Below are 18,774 nucleotides of genomic sequence, written 5' to 3' on the forward strand. Positions count from 1 at the left end.
AAAGGACATTTTCGCTGAGATATAGATTTAAAAAAAAATTACTGACAGTTGATATTAATTGGGAGTTGAAAAAAATTTGGAGAATAAATTTTAGTAAAATCTTCATGTCAATTTTAAAATTTTGTAGGCTAAAATTTATTCAGAAAATTTTGTTTCTCTCCTAATTGATAACTGTAAGTAATTTTTTTAAAATTCTATATCTCAACGAAACTACGACTACGTTGTCCTTTTTTCAATTAAGGCTTTAATTTGTCTTTTATTAACTAATAAAATTTTAATACGGTTATGACAGTAGAAAGTCATTAGATATTTTTAAAAAGTGGAAGCACTGTCTGATAATGCCCTTAATTTAATTGATAACTCGACTTACCTCGGCGGACGTATTTCTCCGCTTCCAGCACCCGAAACCACCGACACAATACGCATGATGAACTGCCTCGTTACGCAATTACTGGAAAAATTTACAAAAAATTTTAATTAAAAATAAAATGAAGAAAACTTGAATACCAGAAAAACAATTCTGGATTAAATTTTTTTTTTTAACACGAAATATCTTACCGAAAAGATTGTCTGTGTCCCCAATTGACGTTTGATCATCACGACCTTTCAGGTCTATCTTGAATCCTCTTTATAATTAATATCAGCAGTAATAGTGAAATACAATCACAGGGTGACGCAGTGGACTAGTTCATGAATATGCATGAATTTTACATTGCCAGCCTTTAAAAATAATTTTTTAAAAAAGATCAATGTTGAGTCTGAAAAATTCTCACTGGTTTTAGAACTTTTAGAAACTACATCTACGTACCCTTATTACCCCTTTCGATTCGTATGTTTTATATGTTGGGAATAATTCCTCACGATATGAATAGTTCTCTTCGTTATGGTCCTCAAGTAGAAGATACCCAGGCATAAGACGAATGACTTTGTTTTTTCCAAAGGGCAGCCCTTAACTTTACTCGTGTTGGGAATAAATCCTCACAATATTGACGTATTTTGTTCTTTACGTTGTCTTCTAGTAGAAGCTCAAAGAAGTCTCGAGAAAATTTTCTTGTTCAACTAGAGGCACGAGATGGGTGGAGACTGATCAAGGTGCTTGTATATTTTTACCAAGAGTAGTCTGTAATTTTGCTCTGGTGGGGAATAACTCCACCCAATATGAATACTTCTTGTTCATTTTGATGCTCTTTAGTACGAAAGACTTCAAAAAGTCCTAAAAAAATGTTTTTTTTTACTTATGAGCCATATAAGGATGGATGAGGATGACACTGTCGATGTATTTTCATGAAAAATGGCCCGTAGATTTGCTGTTATTGGAAATAACTATAAAATATAAACGTTTTTCGTTCATTATAATGTCTTTAAGTAGAAAACTCAAAGGCGGTGACATCGTAAAACACGACCTTCGGACAACGCGTCACGAAAAATTTGATTTACGATTAGTTTCGACTAAAATTAACCTTTAGAGTTCGAATTTAAAAGGGAAATAAATCAGAGAATAATATGAGCCTACGACTTCGACTCGAGTCAAAAGGAAATCAATAAAAATAATAATGATTTATGAAAAAAAGATATATCATGCAGAAAGTCACTCACCACGCTGAGAAATATCCAGACCAGCAGACAATTCTATCAATTTCTGTAACAAAAGAAAAATAGTCACAATTAATAATTTGGTAATTGATAGAATGAAAAATTTCTTCTGTAAATTATTTATGTTTGAAAAAAAGAAAAAAAATTACCTCAGCGGCCGTATTTCTGCGCTATCGGCAACCAGGACTAGCATAAGCGCTGCATGATCAGAATCGCGCCAATAGTTGTACTGCATTTGTCTTCAACCAGGAACTGTAGATTTTTCTTTTATACAAAACAGTCTTGGCCCCAGCTAGAAAATTTTATACACGAATATTTAAAAATGAAAATTTAAATTTTTAGCAAAAATAAATATATTTAAGGTAAGAGACCCAGTACCCGATCAAGGAACTAGTACCTGATCACTCATGTACTTGTTTGTCTATATATTTATTAAATATAGACATATATCTATACAAATACATGGAGTGATCGGGTACTAGGTCTTTTACCTTAGTTGCGCTAAACGTAAATGGAATTAATATATAAAGAAACTCAAGATCTACGTTGGTTTCTGACAGAATTTATTAAATTAAATGTTGCAGCACAATAAATAATGATGAAATTCATAATTCAAATTGATTTATCTGAATAATCGCGCCAAAGACAAAACAAAAACTAAATATTGAATTATTACTATGATATTAATCAAAAAAACCGACACCCCAAAAAAAAATTCGAATTGTTGACTGGCCTCAAGAAACCCAATGATAAATTTCATATTGTAGTCAATATATATTTATTATCATTCAAAAACTATTATCTCAGATTCATTTTTCTTTAAGAAGTTAAGTAGCTATTAATTATTATGCGATAGACCGAATACCAGACATCAGACAATTTCTTATTTTTATAAAAAAGAAACTAATGAATAAAATAAAGTTTTTTTATTATGCACAAAAGTTATTGACATGCAATTAAAAATTTTTTTTTATTTGTATTTTGTTTATTTATTTAAAAGAAAATTTCTTTCCTAGTCTGCTACTTTCAGTGTCATAATAAATTAAATAAACGGAGCTCACCCGAGAGATGTTTGAGTAGTAGACATGACAGTTTTAGAACATTGGCTGACTGCTCTCTATTTGAATCTGCACATGCGCACAGCGCCGACGGTTATTTCTGAAACTACAGCGCTGATGTTCAGCATTCAAAATCTTTCTTCCCGCAAATTTTTCTTACCCATCAAAATCCTGTGTCTTCATCTCCAACGATACGAATAATTCTTGCCCTTCAGTCCTAAAACATTTTTTAAATATACTGATAAATTAAATCCAATAGATCAGAGCAAAAATAAGAATAATGTCATTTATTTATTTAATCAAATTTTCTAACAAAGAAAAAAAATACTAAATTTTCTAATTCAAATTGATTGATTTATTTAAATGTCTCCTTTAATTAAAAAAAAAATCGTATATTGAATAATTACCCAGTTATTAATTTTAAAAAACGACGGCGAGTTTAAATATTCGAGTCATTAGCCAGCCTCGAGCAACGAGTGAATCAATGCTATTTTTTAGCTTAAAATATCGATTATTTTTTTTTTAATTTTTATGACCAAGTATTTTTTATTATTTTCTGAAGTTAATGAGTGATAAATTATTACCAGATGACTTGAATCAGTTAAGTAAAAGAATTAAATAAGCGGAGCTCCGCTAAGAGACGTGTGAGCTGGCTGCCGACTCGTTGAGAAATGAGGAGCGACGCGAGCCGACAAGAGCCGAAGATTTAAATTCGTCGTCGGAATCACCCGAGCCAAAATAGCGCACGGCGATTGGCTGCCAAGCTGAGAGGGCAGTGCGATCGTCAATTGTTTTTTATTTTTTTTATAATATACATACATATATATGAATATAGATATATAATATATAATGTTTTTTTATTATAAATATAAATATAATAGTTATAAATATTTAACACAATTATTTTTTATGATGCTGAAGTTAGCAGACGATTAACAATTTTCAAATTTTATTCTTCAACAAATCGATGACAAAAAAAAAAAACTAAAAATATGCACATGTAGAAAATTTATTAAACTACAAGTGCAATTTTTTAAAATATTTTTTTTTTTATAATTTGTCGTTTTAAAAGAAAATCCAAAAATTATTATACGTCTGCTAATCTCAGTGTCATTATTTTCTTATGATCCTGAAGTTAGCAGATTAATTTTCGAAATTTTTTTTTTCAACAATTAATTTAAAAAATAAAAAAAACAAAAATATGCACATGTAGGAAATTCAAAAAACTATAGGTGGAATTTTTTCAAATATTTTTTTTCTTATAATTTACTATTTTGCAAAAATTATAAAAATTATTAGACGTCAGCTAATTTCAGTATCATATTTTTTTTATACATAATTATAATTCATACTTCAAAATAAATAAATATAACAATCAAATTTATTATAAAATTTCACAGTAATGATTTTCATACATTATTAACTCCTGAAATTATGAAAATACAAACGCCAACAATGAGAATAAATATTTGAATTTTAAATACAACAATTGTAAATTTTTGACAAATGTAATATTTTTATTGTTTTTGTTTTCTTACATTTTAGTATTGATAATAATTCAAATAATCCAATTATTTATTTTAAAATAACTATCAGAAATAATTTATTTATACTTACATGTTTTTACGCAAATAAAAAGACAGCCACTGAAATTGTAACGCCTTAATAATGACCAGGTTTATTACCCAGTCACCAGCCTTCTGCAAAAATTTTTTGAGCCAAGAAATTTTTTCTTTTCCTAAAAAAATTTTCTTTTCAATTTTTAATAAAAAAAATTTCTTGCACCAGGAAATTATTTTTTTCTGTGTCCAGTTAAATCCCTCTCTCCTCCCCCATTAATCTGGTTGCTAGGAAACATAATTACCTTGTATGACAACAAATAAACATACGTATATATTTTTATTGTGTTCATGATAACTTAATCTGACAGTTTGCCAAACAATGAACTATTATTTAAAAATTTTATTGATACTTTTGTATCGAATTGATCATATTCTAAGTGACCCTGATGATTTTATGTTTGAATATTTGAATCCTCAAGAGTGTAGTCGCAGTGAATTATTCATCCCTCATAATTTTACGTGTAAAAAATGTCCTAATAATTTAATATCATCAGAAAATCGTGAGTGCCAATAGTTACTGAGTAATTATTATTGTGTACAAGCAATTTTTTATTAATAATTTGTTTATTTTAAATAGATTCAAAATGTATTTGTGATAAAAATAGCAAACAAATTGAATCAGATGATGGTTCTTATATATGTAAGAGTTGTGAATATTCGACAATTCTTACTTTTGATGAAAATGACTGCATCCCTTGTAAAGAAAATATTTGCCAGTGTTATAACAACGAAATTAAAAGTAAGAAAATTAACTTGTGGTTCAAAAATATTAAAAGTCATTTTTCTTTTGCATTAAAATTTTTTTTCAGTTGAAAGACATCATAATGGAACGTTACTCGATAATTTGTCGTGTCTTCCATGCCCGGAAAATTCATTTCTGTCAGTCGACAACAGTAAATGTCTTCCCTGTTCGATAATATTAACAAAAAATTACGAAAATGAAATTTTTGCTACAATTTTACATGAGAGAATTTTGAAATATTGCTTACAAAATAATTCATCAAATTGGATAAATGTCAAAGAAAATTATTTAGTCAATTATCAAAGACAAGTTATTGATAGTTATTACTTGAGAACTGAATTACCTTTAGCTAATCAATTATGTCAAGTAAATTTTATTTAAATTCATTTGATTCTAAGGGTGTGCGAATATCATTCGAATCGAATATTCGGGTATATTTGACTCAATTTGAATATTTTTTCATAGAACTCATTACTAAAATAATAAAAATTTTATTGTAAAAAAAGTCATCCAGTCATATCCGGAATGAAAAGGTAAATTTCGTATTTTGATACGAAAAATCTACATAAATTAAATAAAACATGCTACACAGCAAAATTTTTTTAAATTTTCCATGTCAGACAGTCTGCAAGATCTCTTAGAAATTCGATTTTCGAAAATCGGACCGAAACCAATAAATTCCCGAATTTTTGAAAATTTAAAATTTTTTTAGCGGGAAGTCAAAAATGTTGATAACTACGACGAATACGAATTCTTCTTTAATTTAATAATTAGTTTATTATTTGGTTTGATTCAAATTATTCGAAAAATTCGAACTATTCGAATCGAATAATTCGATTCGATTCGAGACGAATAATTCGTAAATTCAAATATTCGCACACCCCTATTTAATTCATTTAATTGAGGTTTAATTTGCGTTGTGATTAATTATTTATTTGATTTATAGAAAAAAAATAACGAAGCATGTGAACATCTTTCACATATTTGTCTTTTGACTCTTCAAGTTGACAGCTTTCCTTGTAAATTATTTATCAACAATAAGTACATTAATTCAACAAGACTTTTTTATTCAAATGAGGAAAGAAAAAAAATTTTCAATCTCAAAAATATACCATTGACTTTTACTTTACTACGCAATCACACAGTGAGTTAATTTTTTTTATTCAATTAACAAAAAAATTTAATGAAAATTTTTTTAATTATTAATAAAAATTTACAGTTCAGTAAAATGAATTTTGCTGCATCAACATATTCACTGAATGGAAAATTTAAATCAATAAATCAATGGAATCCTTCATGTTCATTTTTTAAAAACATTCGTTTTGGTATAAATGCTATAAAAAAATGTAAATTAAATGCTAAAGACTTATTAAATTCAAAGGTTGAATTTGTAACTCCTTATTTGACGTACTATGACACTGAAAATAAAAAAAAGTATTTATTTGAGTTGCCAATTTTAATTAAAAATATAGAATTCAATGATGATGATGATAATAATCTGTCGCATTTGCAATTATCTCGTAAATTTTTTACTGTAGACAGTGTTACTGGTTTCGAAGTAACAAATTCAGGCAACTTAACTTTTTCAAAAGCACCTGAGCCTTCTGTAATACGTTACATAAAATCATTGACTGTACAGTAAGTCATCAATTACGGAAAAATTTTCTTAAAAATATAAAATATTTAAATTAAATTAAATTTACCACAGAGTAAAAATGCGAGGGAGAGATGCACCAGGTAAAATATTCCCGCCATTAATTATCATCGAGTATGGAGAATTGTCTCATCAAGATATAATTCAAAATACCGAATTAGTTGTTGAGTATAAAGTTATTTTCAATGTTAATGAAAAAGAATTCAAAGGAGCGCTTGAGGTATTAAGTTTTTTTTATCAAACGAAGCAAAAAATAAAGACTGATGTGCAAATAAAAAATATTATTTGCTGCTTCGATATATTTGAACTTCATCTAAATTTGAAAAACAATATTGTTCAGTCATAAATTTTTTACTTTAATTCATTTTACTCTCATGTAACTTTTAAATTTGAACTTTAAGTTGAAATTTTTTGCAACTAAAAAAATCACGACTAAAATTTTTAACTTACAAAAAAGTTTAACTGAAAACTCCAGTGTCTTCTCATGATAACTATTTTCAGAACTAATTTTTTTTTACCCGCGCAATCGCATAATTTTTAATTGTATTTACATCCGTTTTTATTTGCTGGAACATAAATTTGATATTTACCAAAAAAAAAATTCACAATTTTCTTGTCTAGATTACAATAGGATTTTTTTCAAGCTTAGCACTACTGCACGCTGGATTAAAAACCTGGAGCTGCTGTAAAAAAAATTCATATTCATTGATAAGCGTCTCTACATTAAATTCTTTTATTATAAATTCATTTGAAGCAATAGGAAATGCTCTGTTACTAGTATCAACAACTGCATGTATTTATTATTTTATTTTTTACAAAGGCCAAACAGTCTTACATATTTTACTACCAGATGATTATTACGAACTGATTATCAAAATATCAACAATCACAGCATTCGGTGGGAAAGTAAGTCAATTATTTACCGCAACCTAAATTAACAAATGTATATTTTTATTCATTTATTTACAGATGGTAGGAGTACTCTACTTAATATACCGTCATAGAAACATAAATATTTTTTTTATTGATTGGGAACAATCACAACGTAATCCACCTCCATCTAATTACGATTCTCCCCATACATCATTAAGAAAATCTTATAGAAAAAGATTTAATGACGACCAACAGTCACCGCAAACTATATCAGAAATAGTTGATACCCAACGTAAAACGTCATCGAAATCAAGCCCGACAAATACCAATAATACAAATTTAAATACCAATAATACAAATTCTAATACGAGCACTCCAAGTCATCAGTCAACAAATCGAAGTAATTTATCAAAAAAATCATTACGTTGCAGTAAAAATTTTTTAAACGGAAATGAGACTGAAAATATTTCAAATGACAAATGGTTAGTCAGTGTATGGAGAATTTATTTTGTTATCAGCCAATGGCTGCGTATTAAAACTAAAAGAAAAACCAGCGTTTCTTTTCAAATATTCACGACAATTTTTATACTTGAGGTAAAACGAATCAAGTAATTAATTATTACTCAATAAAATTGAATAATTAGTAAGAAAAAAAATTTTTTTTAAAGGTAATTGGATTGAAATCATTGGGTCTGGCATTACCAGACATGTCTATGAGTGAAAATGAATTAGTAAAATATAATTTTATATTACAATATGCTGTGGGTGTGATGATATACATTATTGTTTATTTGTTTCAATGGTTGTTAGTGAGTTTATATGAAAAATATGTTAAAAATAGTCTGCAGGGATTTGTTGACTTGTGTTCTGTTGCCAATATCAGCCTTTTTATTTTTACGGATGATTATTATGGATATTATATTCATGGCAGGTAATTTATCATTTTCATTGACTAATTACTTGGTAATTAATTAGTTAAATATTGTTGTTTAATTTAGATCTGTCCATGGATTCGCTGATACAGATCTCATGAGTCTGATAAGCGATTTACAGAGAGAAGAAAATAATTTATGCGCACACAGAGGTCTGATACCTGGAACAACTGAACAGACTTTTGTTGTCTGTATTTCTAAAACATTTAGAGTATTTTACAATACTCTGTTAGGTTCAATCAATTCGGTAAAAATAATATTAATTAACTACATTACTACTCTGTAAAAAAACGGGAGTGATTTAGGTTTTTATTTAAATTCAAATTCTCTCCATTACTCAGAGTTCCGGAGTGAGAAAAAAAATCACTTCGCATACGGAGAAAATTGAGGAGTTCAGTTCGTTTTTCCAGCGAAGTGATTTTGTAGTAAACTGGATTTAATTTAAATCCGCATTGACTCATTTTTAATAAAGTTTGAAAATATAGTATATAACACAGCTAGGGCGAAGCCGTGGTCAACAAACATGTGATTTGAGGCTTTCTTATTTACTGTCGAAGGAGTTTATACTATTTTTCTCCTCGACGGAGGCAGGAAACGGCGAGTTCGTTTCCCTGATTAAAAACTCCGATTGATTCCGATTGAAATCCGATAGACTTTCAATCCGAATTCTTTGGATTCAATCGGAGTTTTTAATCAGGGTTCGCACAGTGAAACGAAAGTTGACGTTTTTTGTCCGGAGGCGAGAAAAAGTATTTTAATTTACAAGACCAAATAATTAAATTACTGATTAAAATTACTGAGTAATATTTTATGACCGTGAAGTTGTCCGACACCCGCCATTTTAAAAATGAAAAAGCTTATAACTTTCGAAAAAAAAAAAATTTTCAAATTTAAAAAAAATGCTTGTGTAAATTTGTCAATTTTCTAGACGAATATTTTTATAAAAAGATCAAAAAATAAATACTCGAGGTACAATTTGAAATTAAATTTTAAGATTACTTATTTTGTACTCAAAAAGTTTTACAAACCTCATTACTTTTTGATTTTTATATATAATTTTTCGAAATCTAGACGAGTATATTTTTTATTTTTCACTTTTCCAATTTTTTAATCTGGAAATTAACCGTTTTCGAATGAAATGTCTTGTAATATAAAAGAAAATAAAAATTTTAAAATTTCGAAAAAATACTCGTGTAGAGTTTTCAATTTTCTAAACGAGTATTTTTTTTAAACGATCAAAAATACTCGAATTGTTATTTTAAATAAAAATTCATGAATTTATAATTAATCAAAAGCTAATTTGTTTTTCAAATTTATAGTCGGAGGCTCCCGTATTTATGACTACGAGAGTGTACTTACGACAGAATTAAAAAGCTTTGACGCTGTTTATAAATTTTGAAATTTCAAATAATATTTTATATATATATATATATATATATATATATATATATATATATATATATTAGGGTGATTCATTTCCGCAATAGTATATTACACACCCAGGGAAGTAAAGTAAGAAATGTCTCAGATCACATGTAATTGTTGGCCGAGGCGAAGCCGAGGTCAACAAACATGTGATCTGAGGCTTTCTTATTTACTTCCCGAGGAGTGTATACTATTTTTCTCCTCGACGGAGGCGGAAAGCGGCAACTTCGTTTTGCACAGCGGGACGAAAGTTGACGCTTTCCGCCCGGAGGTGAGAAAAAGTTTTTTTTTTTTAAGTGCTCAAGCAAAATCTCATATCTCTGGGTCTATATTTTCTATGGGATGTCTCTGGGATTTCCAGAGAATTTAACTTGCGATAATTCTATTTTTTTTAGAACTCCGAGTGCTAGGTCTATATTTTCTATGGGATTTCTATGGGATGTCTCTGGGATTTCCAGAGAATTTAACTTGCGATAATTCTATTTTTTTTAAAATTCGGAGTGCGAGGTCTATATTTTCTATGGGATTTCTATGGGATGTCTCTGGGATTTCCAGAGAATTTGACTATGGGATTTCTATGGGATTTCTCTGGGATTTCCAGAGAATTTAACTTGCGATAATTCTATTTTTTTTTAAACTCGGAGTGCTAGGTCTATATTTTCTATGGGATTTCTATGGGATGTCTCTGAGATTTCCAGAGAATTTAACTTGCGATAATTCTATTTTTTTTAAAACTCGGAGTGCTAGGTCTATATTTTCTATGGGATTTCTATGGGATATCTCTGGGATTTCCAGAGAATTTAACTTGCGATAATTCTATTTTTTTTAAAACTCCGAGTGCTAGGTCTATATTTTCTATGGGATTTCTATGGGATGTCTCTAGGATTTCCAGAGAATTTGACTATGGGATTTCTATGGGATTTCTCTGGGATTTCCAGAGAATTTAACTTGCGATAATTCTATTTTTTTTAAAATTCGGAGTGCTAGGTCTATATTTTCTATGGGATTTCTATGGGATGTCTCTGGGATTTCCAGAGAATTTGACTATGGGATTTCTATGGGATTTCTCTGGGATTTCCAGAGAATTTAACTTGCGATAATTCTATTTTTTTTAAAACTCGGAGTGCTAGATCTATATTTTCTATGGGATTTCTATGGGATGTCTCTGGGATTTCCAGAGAATTTAAGTTGCGATAATTCTATTTTTTGTAAAACTCGGAGTGCTAGGTCTATATTTTGTATGGGATTTCTATGGGATGTCTCTGGGATTTCCAGAGAATTTGACTATGGGATTTCTATGGGATTTCTCTGGGATTTCCAGAGAATTTAACTTGCGATAATTCTATTTTTTTTAAAACTCCGAGTGCTAGGTCTATATTTTCTATGGGATTTCTATGGGATGTCTCTGGGATTTCCAGAGAATTTGACTATGGGATTTCTATGGGATTTCTCTGGGATTTCCAGAGAATTTAACTGGTGATTTCTGAGACTCTTTTAATCGAAAGTAACAGATAATACCGGAGGAAAAAAAATATTAGAGTCCTAGATTGAGCAATCTTCATCGAAAAAAAAATTTCTCATCAAATATGAGCTCTTAATTCCAATGCTAAGTACTTGCCATTAGATCTCAAAGATTTCTTATTTAAAATACACGTAAATTAAATTACTTTTTTTTTAACTTTCCAATACTCAGCTGCGTTTCATGATATCAAGGCGGTTTTGGTCGCAAATTGTAGGGCATTTGGTGTTCTTCAAAAGTGCCCATAGTTACCTAGCTGTAATTCCAGCTGTTTCACTTGTGTCCGTTGCGGAACTCATTTTTCCTATGAAATTGACCTTTACTGGCTTGCAGAACATAAACCAATGAAAGTACATCAAAAATGTTGATAAAAATTTTATAGGAAATTTTATTCCCTTCGAAAAAAGTCCTACGAGCCAAGTCGCTAAAGTCCGAGTTATAATCATTTTAATAATTTGAAAAATATAATATAAAAAAAAAATTATAATTGATATTTTTATTAATTAATTTTTATTTGAAATAACAATTCGAGTATTTTTGATCGTTTAAAAAAAATACTCGTTTAGAAAATTGAAAACTCTACACGAGTATTTTTTCGAAATTCCAAAATTTTTGTTTTCTTTCATATTACAAGACATTTTATTGGAAAACGGTTAATTTCCAGATCAAAAAATTGGAAAAGTGAAAAATAAAAAAAATACTCGTCTAGATTTCGAAAAATTATATATCAAAATCAAAAAGTAATGAGGTTTGTAAAACTTATTGAATACAAAATAAGTAATCTTAAAATTTAATTTCAAATTGTACCCCGAGTATTTATTTTTTGATCTTTTTATAAAAATACTCGTCTAGAAAATTGAAAAATCTACACGAGCATTTTTTTTAAATTTGAAAATTTTTTTTTTTCCTAAAGTTATAAGCTTTTTCATTTTTAAAATGGCGGGTGTCGGCTAACTTCACGGTCATACTATTTTAGTAATTAAATTAATGATTGCAATTTATATTTATTTATTTATTAAGGCTTGGCCGTACCTAACGAAATCTTGAATTTAAGAATTCTAATTACTTTTTGAATATTTATGGGACTCGGATGATGAAAATCTTCCGAGGAAGTTAGTCTTCTGCTTATAGTCAGAAGCTAAGAAAATTGCTGTTATAATTATTTAATAAATAATTAGAATTCGAAAATTCGAAAGTTCTTTAGGTGCGGCCCAGCCTTAAAGCAATGATTTTTAAATCATGACTAATAAATAAATTTTACGTAATTTTAGAATGCGAGAAATTTTTCACGACGTCATTTTTCAAAATTATCAATGTGGAATGAACGTTGCAAGACCCATTTAAAATTACGTAAATTTTTATGTGGTTTTTTAGACCATTGTTATGTAAATAATGATTATACCGTTAAAGAAAGACGTTTACTAGAAAAATTATGTGATATTGAGCTGGTAGATACTAGTGATAAAACTGTTTTTTATATTGGTAAGTAATCGTCTTTACAATCTACCCAATAATCCAGACTGCGAATGTCAGCCAACTTCACCCTGGTCTGAAATCATTTTGTTTCATCCCTCGTCACACAATATACTAATAATTAATTAAAAATTATTCCAGATAATAATTACTCTTTTGATACGATTATTTTTCACGGCAACGAGTGGACATTATCAACATTTGAGCTGTCGACATTTTTATTTACCCTAGTCTTAGGAAATAATTATATACTGTCAGCAATTTTTACAATATTTTTATCTCAAATATTGACATTACTCGCCCAATTAAATCAAAGTGAAAATATTTCACGTAAGACACTTATCGACGAACGATTTCTCATGTAAAATAACAATAAATAAATAAACTTAATAACTTTTTACCAGCTTTATCGATTTATTTAAACAGTTACATACCTATCAACTACACCACCATCAACAATAAGTTGAATCACTTTTATATTAAATATTATTTAACACGAGTGTTTTATAACTCAGTGATGAGTCTCATTATGACCTTCTTCGTGTGCATGATGGTGTGCATGCCAATCAATACCAAAAACTTGTTCAATACCAAGAGTTGCGGCAAAAAGACCTACTCCTAATGGAACACCACGAAACATCATTTTTCCCATCCGACCCCAACCACTTCCATATCTTTTGTGGTATGTCCAATTGTAGTTCCTCATCCAGGGATCTTTGAGACCATGTTTGGCTAGACGTTGCTGAAGCTCGATCAGTTCTGGGGATTCAATTTTGGCGTATTCCTCAGCCTTTGGTACTCGGTATGGATCTTTCGGAGGTCCATGATGATCTCCATGATGATCTCCATGTCCACCCATGTTTTCTAAATAAAAAAATATGACAGTAAATAAATATAATTACAGAAGACACAATAAATCAATTAATCGACCAATAAATGACATAATGAATACACTAAATATTTACCTGGGGTTAGAAATTACTCCGATGTATTTTAGTAAATTTTAATTACTTGTTAATTATTATTAATAACAGTTTTTTGAATATAAATAAAAAATTACATAATTTTGAGAGTTTATTAAAAACAGATGTCTAACGATGAAATTTTTATCAATAGAATAGAACACTTGGATGGATATATTTTTTAGTTGATAATTAATTCGCTAGATGGCGGGAACGTTTAGTTTTAATGTCACGTAAATAAATTTGAAATTTATAACAAAGACCGCGGTTATTAATTTTTTGATACACAAATTTTTAACGATAAGCTGACTTATTGTTGGTTAATTAATTGTAGTTAATCATAAATTTGAATAAATAATAGATTATCCTGAAGTTAGCAGACATTTAAAAATTTTTGAATTTTCGTATTTCAATAAATCAATTGTAAAAAAATAAAATAAAAATATGCACATGTAAAAAATTTAAAAAACTACAGGTGCAATTTTTTCAAATATTTTTTTTTTTTATCTTCTATCGTCTAAAAAAAAATCCAAAAATTATTAAACGTCTGCTAACTTCAGTATCATAAATAATAGTTAAATAGTTGAGTTAAAGTCAAGAATTTAAAACAATTGTAATTTATTTGAATATGAACATTAGTTTTACTATTGATTCGGGTTTATATTAATGTCCGATTTCTTGCAATTTTTTCCTTATTTCATATATATTTTTATATTTTTTTTTTTCATTACAGTTCTTTAATCATCCAGCCAAATCATTAAGGGTCAGTTTTTCAACACGAGATTTCTTAAACCCGGGAATAAATTTATAATCCTGGAGTTAGCAGACAATTCAAAATTTTCAAATTTTTTTTTCGACGATTCAATTTAAAAAAAAATATGCACATGTAGAAAATTTAAAAAACTATAAGTGCAATTTTTTAAATATTTTTTTTTTAATTTATCGATTTTTACAAAATTCAAAATTTGATAGACGTCGGCTAATTTTGGTATCATATAAATTTTTATTGCTGCTATATGAGTGTAATGTAGCAGAACATCAGACGAATTTAAAATTATAAATAAATAAAGTAAATAATTAAAAAAAATATATTTATAAAAATTGCACATTAATGTTTAAACACGCATTTTTTTTTAATTTAATTTTATTAAATATTTATTCTATTTATTAATAATTTAAAATTTATCTGATGTCTGCTACATTCACATTCATCCTGGTATATCTATAGATTGTAAATTATCATAATACATAGATGGCAGCAATTGAAGTTTCCTCACTTTCAAGTATAAAAAAACCGCAGTTGTTTTATTTTTGTCACAACATGTTAATAAAGTACTATTTTAAATTTATTTATTCTCAATTAATTATTGTATATAATGAAAATATTTTAAAATTTTAAAAAGTCTCGAGCAAAAATGGCTTCCGAAATATTTACGGTCGATGGAAAACAACTGGAATTTAATCTCATTGGTTTTGAATTCAACGAGTATCACGCGCTTGCAACTTCTATCGAGGTTAGTAATTCAAAAATGTAAACAATAATATTTATATTCAAAAAGAAAATTATCAAGAAAAATATAAAATTTTCTCATAAGTGTAGCAGACTCAAAAAATTTTATAATATTTAAATAAATAAATTGAAATAATGCAATTTTAAAAAACGCGCGCACTAATTTTTCATGGATTCAAATTCGCAGTTTTAAATTCTTTCATTACTTAAATTTTATTTATTCAAAAATTTAAAAAATTGTCACTTGTCAGTTACATTCACACTCATAATTAACTTAAAAATTTAATTACAGCGTCATGGCGGTGAAATCACTTTACCGCAATCATTTAATGCCAATGGAATAACAATTATCAATCCTAACACTTGTCATTCTGTAAATTATCTACATGACAGTATTAATAGTGGCTCGCTGGCCGAGTTAGAAAACTACTGGTAATATTTTTTGTTCAATAAATTTATCAATTCACTAGACGATATAATTATTCTATTTTTTTTTTTTTTAGCATCAGTAATCTTATCAGTAATTTTAGTCATGGCGAAAGTACAATTTCGAATGAACCAGGGTAATTTAATTACTTATCTTCAATACTAATCTAATTTTAAATGATTTTATAATACGTAAATTTATTTCAATAGAATAAAAACAAATATCAGTGATGAAGAGGATAATGGAGATAAAAAAATTTCAGGTACTCCATTATCTAGGTATGATAAATTATTTATTTTGTAATAGTGTTAATTAATTAATCATTTTTTCATTGTTAATAAATAATCAGTAGCCTATTCGCAGAAGATCTTTGCCCAGCAGAATCACCAGATCTTTTAGCTTCGGAAGATGACTCCCTTGCTACTGATGACGAAATTTCTGGTGATGATGGAAGTAGTACTAATGTTTCAATAGTCACGAAGTATGTGTATATTTTATTAATTAAAGTTTTACGGCTCCACGTTCTCTACTAGATAATTATTAGAAATATTTCGAACCCTACTTGTGCATATATATTTTTTTATACTTGATTTTGTAATAATAATTTAAAATATATTTACAGCAGTGATGTGACATTCGATGAAGAAATTGATGGTATAAATTCAGCATCAAAAGAAAAAAATCCACTTACAAAACTTGTGTGTAAAGAAGTAGTAGTGCGATGCGAAAAATTGTAAATTAATTTTTTTATATACATCAGAATTAGTATTGAATTTTTATTGACTAATTAAATATTTCAGAATAATTGATAAACCAGAAGCACCCGTGGTACGAAAAAAGTTGTCGTCCATTGAAGAAGTCACTGAAAATTCAATGTCAGAAAAAACACCAGAAAATAATCATAGAGATGTAGAAAATTTATCAGTATCACAGAGCGAAGAAGATGAAGTTGTAAAGGATTCAGATGATGATATGTTTATAACATATGAAAATAAAAAGAAATCACGTAGAAATACTGAATCATCTGACGAATCTTTCTATGAAAATTTTGATAATTCTTTGTCCGAGAGATCCAGTGAATTAAGTATAGATTCTAATGCATCTGATACATTTCCGGCGAGAAAAAAGAAAAAAATGATACATTTATCTAGTGAAAGTTCTTCTGATCGTGATTATTCTACAAGCAGATCCAAAAAAGTAAATAAAGTTGATCGTTATATAATTCGCTCGAAAACTAGAGCGGCTGAGAAATCATGTCCGAATGATGGTAAAAATGTCCAGGGTCCGAAGTCGAGTGCATCCAAAGAACCTCAGCCAGGAACATCGGAAGAAATTAATACACGTTCTAAGGACTCTGATAAAAAAACAATGATTGTAATGAATAAAAAAGTATATCCAGGCTCACCGTCGTCTTCCAATGATGAGTCATTTGAGACTAGAATAAATAAAAAGCGTTACTCAAAACGAAGGTCACCAAGAAACAATAATTTGTCAAGTAAGCCGCGCATTAACACGGATCCAGATGTAGAAATACTGGATGATGATTCGGATATTGATGAAATAGTCAGAAGTCCGTCGAAAAAGTCTCATTCGAAAAAACATTCAGCAAAACCTGATAGCTTACCTGCTAAATCATCTGCTGCAGACAGTTCGACTAAATCAACGAACCCAAAATATAATAAACTTGAAGTGAAAAAAGAATATCGTAAGAAATTTAAGTCTAAAATTAATCCCAATGGAGATATCATAGATATAAAAGATAGTGGTTCAGGTTCAGATGATAATTCTATAGATGAATCAGTCAACAATCGCATTAAGTGGTTGGAAGAACGTATAAATGTTGAATCCCATATGTTGAATCCAAAAAATAAATCGTAAGTTATATATTTATTCATGGTGGCCACATTTCCAGAAAAACAGAAAACCTAAATATGTCTGGGAATTATAAATATACTGGAAAAGTCAGGGAATTTTGTCACAAAGCTGGAAAAATTTTACTTTCTTTTTTTTTGGCTGAAGAAATCTGATAAATTTTTTTTCCGTCAACTGTTCAAAAAGTGGCGCGGCGCGAATGCGATTGTAATACAATTTTGAAAAAAATTAGTAGGAATTGATTTCAATAGTTCACAGTTTAAAATTTTGTGTTCTTGTGTATAAAAATTAAATGGTTATATATTTTGTGTCAATTATTTGACACCATCAAGTGTAAATTTAACTAAAGTTTAATGTGTTGTCTGATCTCAACAACTTTTAAACCTGTATTATTGTTGGACACAAATATCATGTGTTAAATTAACACAAAAAATTGAGTGGACCGTTTGGGACATGTGATTAGAGTTAAATTTAACATAAATTTTTCAACTGTGTGAAAAAATTACAAATGGTCAGGGAATTTTTTAATTATTTCACTGGAACATCTGGAGAATTCAGGGAATTTCAGTTTCAAAAATCTGTGGCCACCATATTTATCTGAATTAATTTTTTTTAAATTAACGTAAACTAAATCCTATATTTATGACATTTTAGTGACAAGAGTAAATCATATGAACCATGGGAACAGACCGGGATGCTGTGGTACCTGATTAAAAATAACCGACTTCATGAGGCGAAATCTATGAAGGTTTGGCAAGATATGATTGATGAAGGTGTAAGTATTCATTCCTTCATTAACTCTAATTAAATTGATATCTATTAAATTCTTATAAACTTTTTTCTCTAATAGTATTTGACCAATCGTTCTGCGAGGGGACTACTTTCCTCTTTTCGCAGTATGCTCAACAAACTCGAAGATTATAATTTGCCTGAAAATATCCGCAAGCAATTAGCGAATTCCCATAGTTAAAAAAAAGTCTTTATTTTTTAAACTAGTAGAAAATTTTGTTAAGTTTTTATATATTACTAAAGTGATTATACTCAAATGTAAATAAAAGATGAAAAAAAAATTCATATTTAAGCAAGGGTAAAATATTTTTAAAAAATAACAA

General features: G+C 28.5%; 3 protein-coding genes across 7 annotated transcripts; 2 read left to right on the plus strand and 1 right to left on the minus strand.

The window, feature by feature from the left end:
* Window positions 1-4,550: 4,550 nt before the first annotated feature.
* On the plus strand, window positions 4,551-13,256 carry LOC130669914 (meckelin). Its single transcript, XM_057473065.1, has 12 exons — window positions 4,551-4,773; window positions 4,851-5,012; window positions 5,083-5,381; window positions 5,962-6,159; window positions 6,235-6,653; window positions 6,724-6,889; window positions 7,291-7,575; window positions 7,639-8,136; window positions 8,211-8,473; window positions 8,541-8,721; window positions 12,690-12,900; window positions 13,033-13,256. Exons 1-12 carry the CDS (start codon window positions 4,593-4,595, stop codon window positions 13,254-13,256), a joined length of 3,087 nt encoding a protein of 1,028 aa, XP_057329048.1. The 5' UTR covers window positions 4,551-4,592.
* Window positions 13,257-13,281: 25 nt separating this feature from the next.
* On the minus strand, window positions 13,282-14,019 carry LOC130669915 (NADH dehydrogenase [ubiquinone] 1 beta subcomplex subunit 3). The gene is made up of 2 exons (XM_057473066.1): window positions 13,857-14,019; window positions 13,282-13,755 (listed from the first exon to the last, which is right to left on the minus strand). The coding sequence occupies exon 2, from the start codon at window positions 13,748-13,750 to the stop codon at window positions 13,403-13,405; it is 348 nt and encodes a 115-aa protein (XP_057329049.1). The 5' UTR covers window positions 13,751-13,755; window positions 13,857-14,019; the 3' UTR covers window positions 13,282-13,402.
* Window positions 14,020-15,146: 1,127 nt separating this feature from the next.
* On the plus strand, window positions 15,147-18,717 carry LOC130669761 (myb-like protein V). Of its 5 annotated transcripts, none has more exons than XM_057472814.1 (9): window positions 15,147-15,367; window positions 15,656-15,795; window positions 15,867-15,926; window positions 16,000-16,068; window positions 16,140-16,271; window positions 16,413-16,523; window positions 16,591-17,664; window positions 18,317-18,437; window positions 18,513-18,717. In XM_057472814.1, exons 1-9 carry the CDS (start codon window positions 15,269-15,271, stop codon window positions 18,630-18,632), a joined length of 1,926 nt encoding a protein of 641 aa, XP_057328797.1. In that variant the 5' UTR covers window positions 15,147-15,268; the 3' UTR covers window positions 18,633-18,717. The 5 variants fall into 5 exon arrangements, with proteins under 5 accessions (XP_057328797.1, XP_057328798.1, XP_057328799.1 ...); XM_057472815.1 differs by having other exon boundaries at window positions 16,143-16,271; XM_057472816.1 differs by having other exon boundaries at window positions 16,000-16,052; window positions 16,154-16,271.
* Window positions 18,718-18,774: the final 57 nt, after the last annotated feature.

Source organism: Microplitis mediator, chromosome 6 (assembly GCF_029852145.1).
Source record: "Microplitis mediator isolate UGA2020A chromosome 6, iyMicMedi2.1, whole genome shotgun sequence".
NCBI classification, from domain to species: Eukaryota; Metazoa; Arthropoda; class Insecta; order Hymenoptera; family Braconidae; genus Microplitis; species Microplitis mediator.

Excerpts from the sequence above, each read along its gene's own strand:
- LOC130669914 (XM_057473065.1), top strand. The coding sequence starts at position 4,593 with ATGAACTATTATTTAAAAATTTTATTGATACTTTTGTATCGAATTGAT. Across the intron at positions 4,774-4,850 it reads TTTAATATCATCAGAAAATC|ATTCAAAATGTATTTGTGAT; the intron begins GTGAGTGCCAAT and ends TATTTTAAATAG. Across the intron at positions 6,654-6,723 it reads ATAAAATCATTGACTGTACA|AGTAAAAATGCGAGGGAGAG; the intron begins GTAAGTCATCAA and ends AATTTACCACAG.
- LOC130669915 (XM_057473066.1), bottom strand. The coding sequence starts at position 13,750 with ATGGGTGGACATGGAGATCATCATGGAGATCATCATGGACCTCCGAAA.
- LOC130669761 (XM_057472814.1), top strand. The coding sequence starts at position 15,269 with ATGGCTTCCGAAATATTTACGGTCGATGGAAAACAACTGGAATTTAAT. Across the intron at positions 16,069-16,139 it reads TCAGGTACTCCATTATCTAG|TAGCCTATTCGCAGAAGATC; the intron begins GTATGATAAATT and ends ATAAATAATCAG. Across the intron at positions 16,524-16,590 it reads GTAGTGCGATGCGAAAAATT|AATAATTGATAAACCAGAAG; the intron begins GTAAATTAATTT and ends TAAATATTTCAG.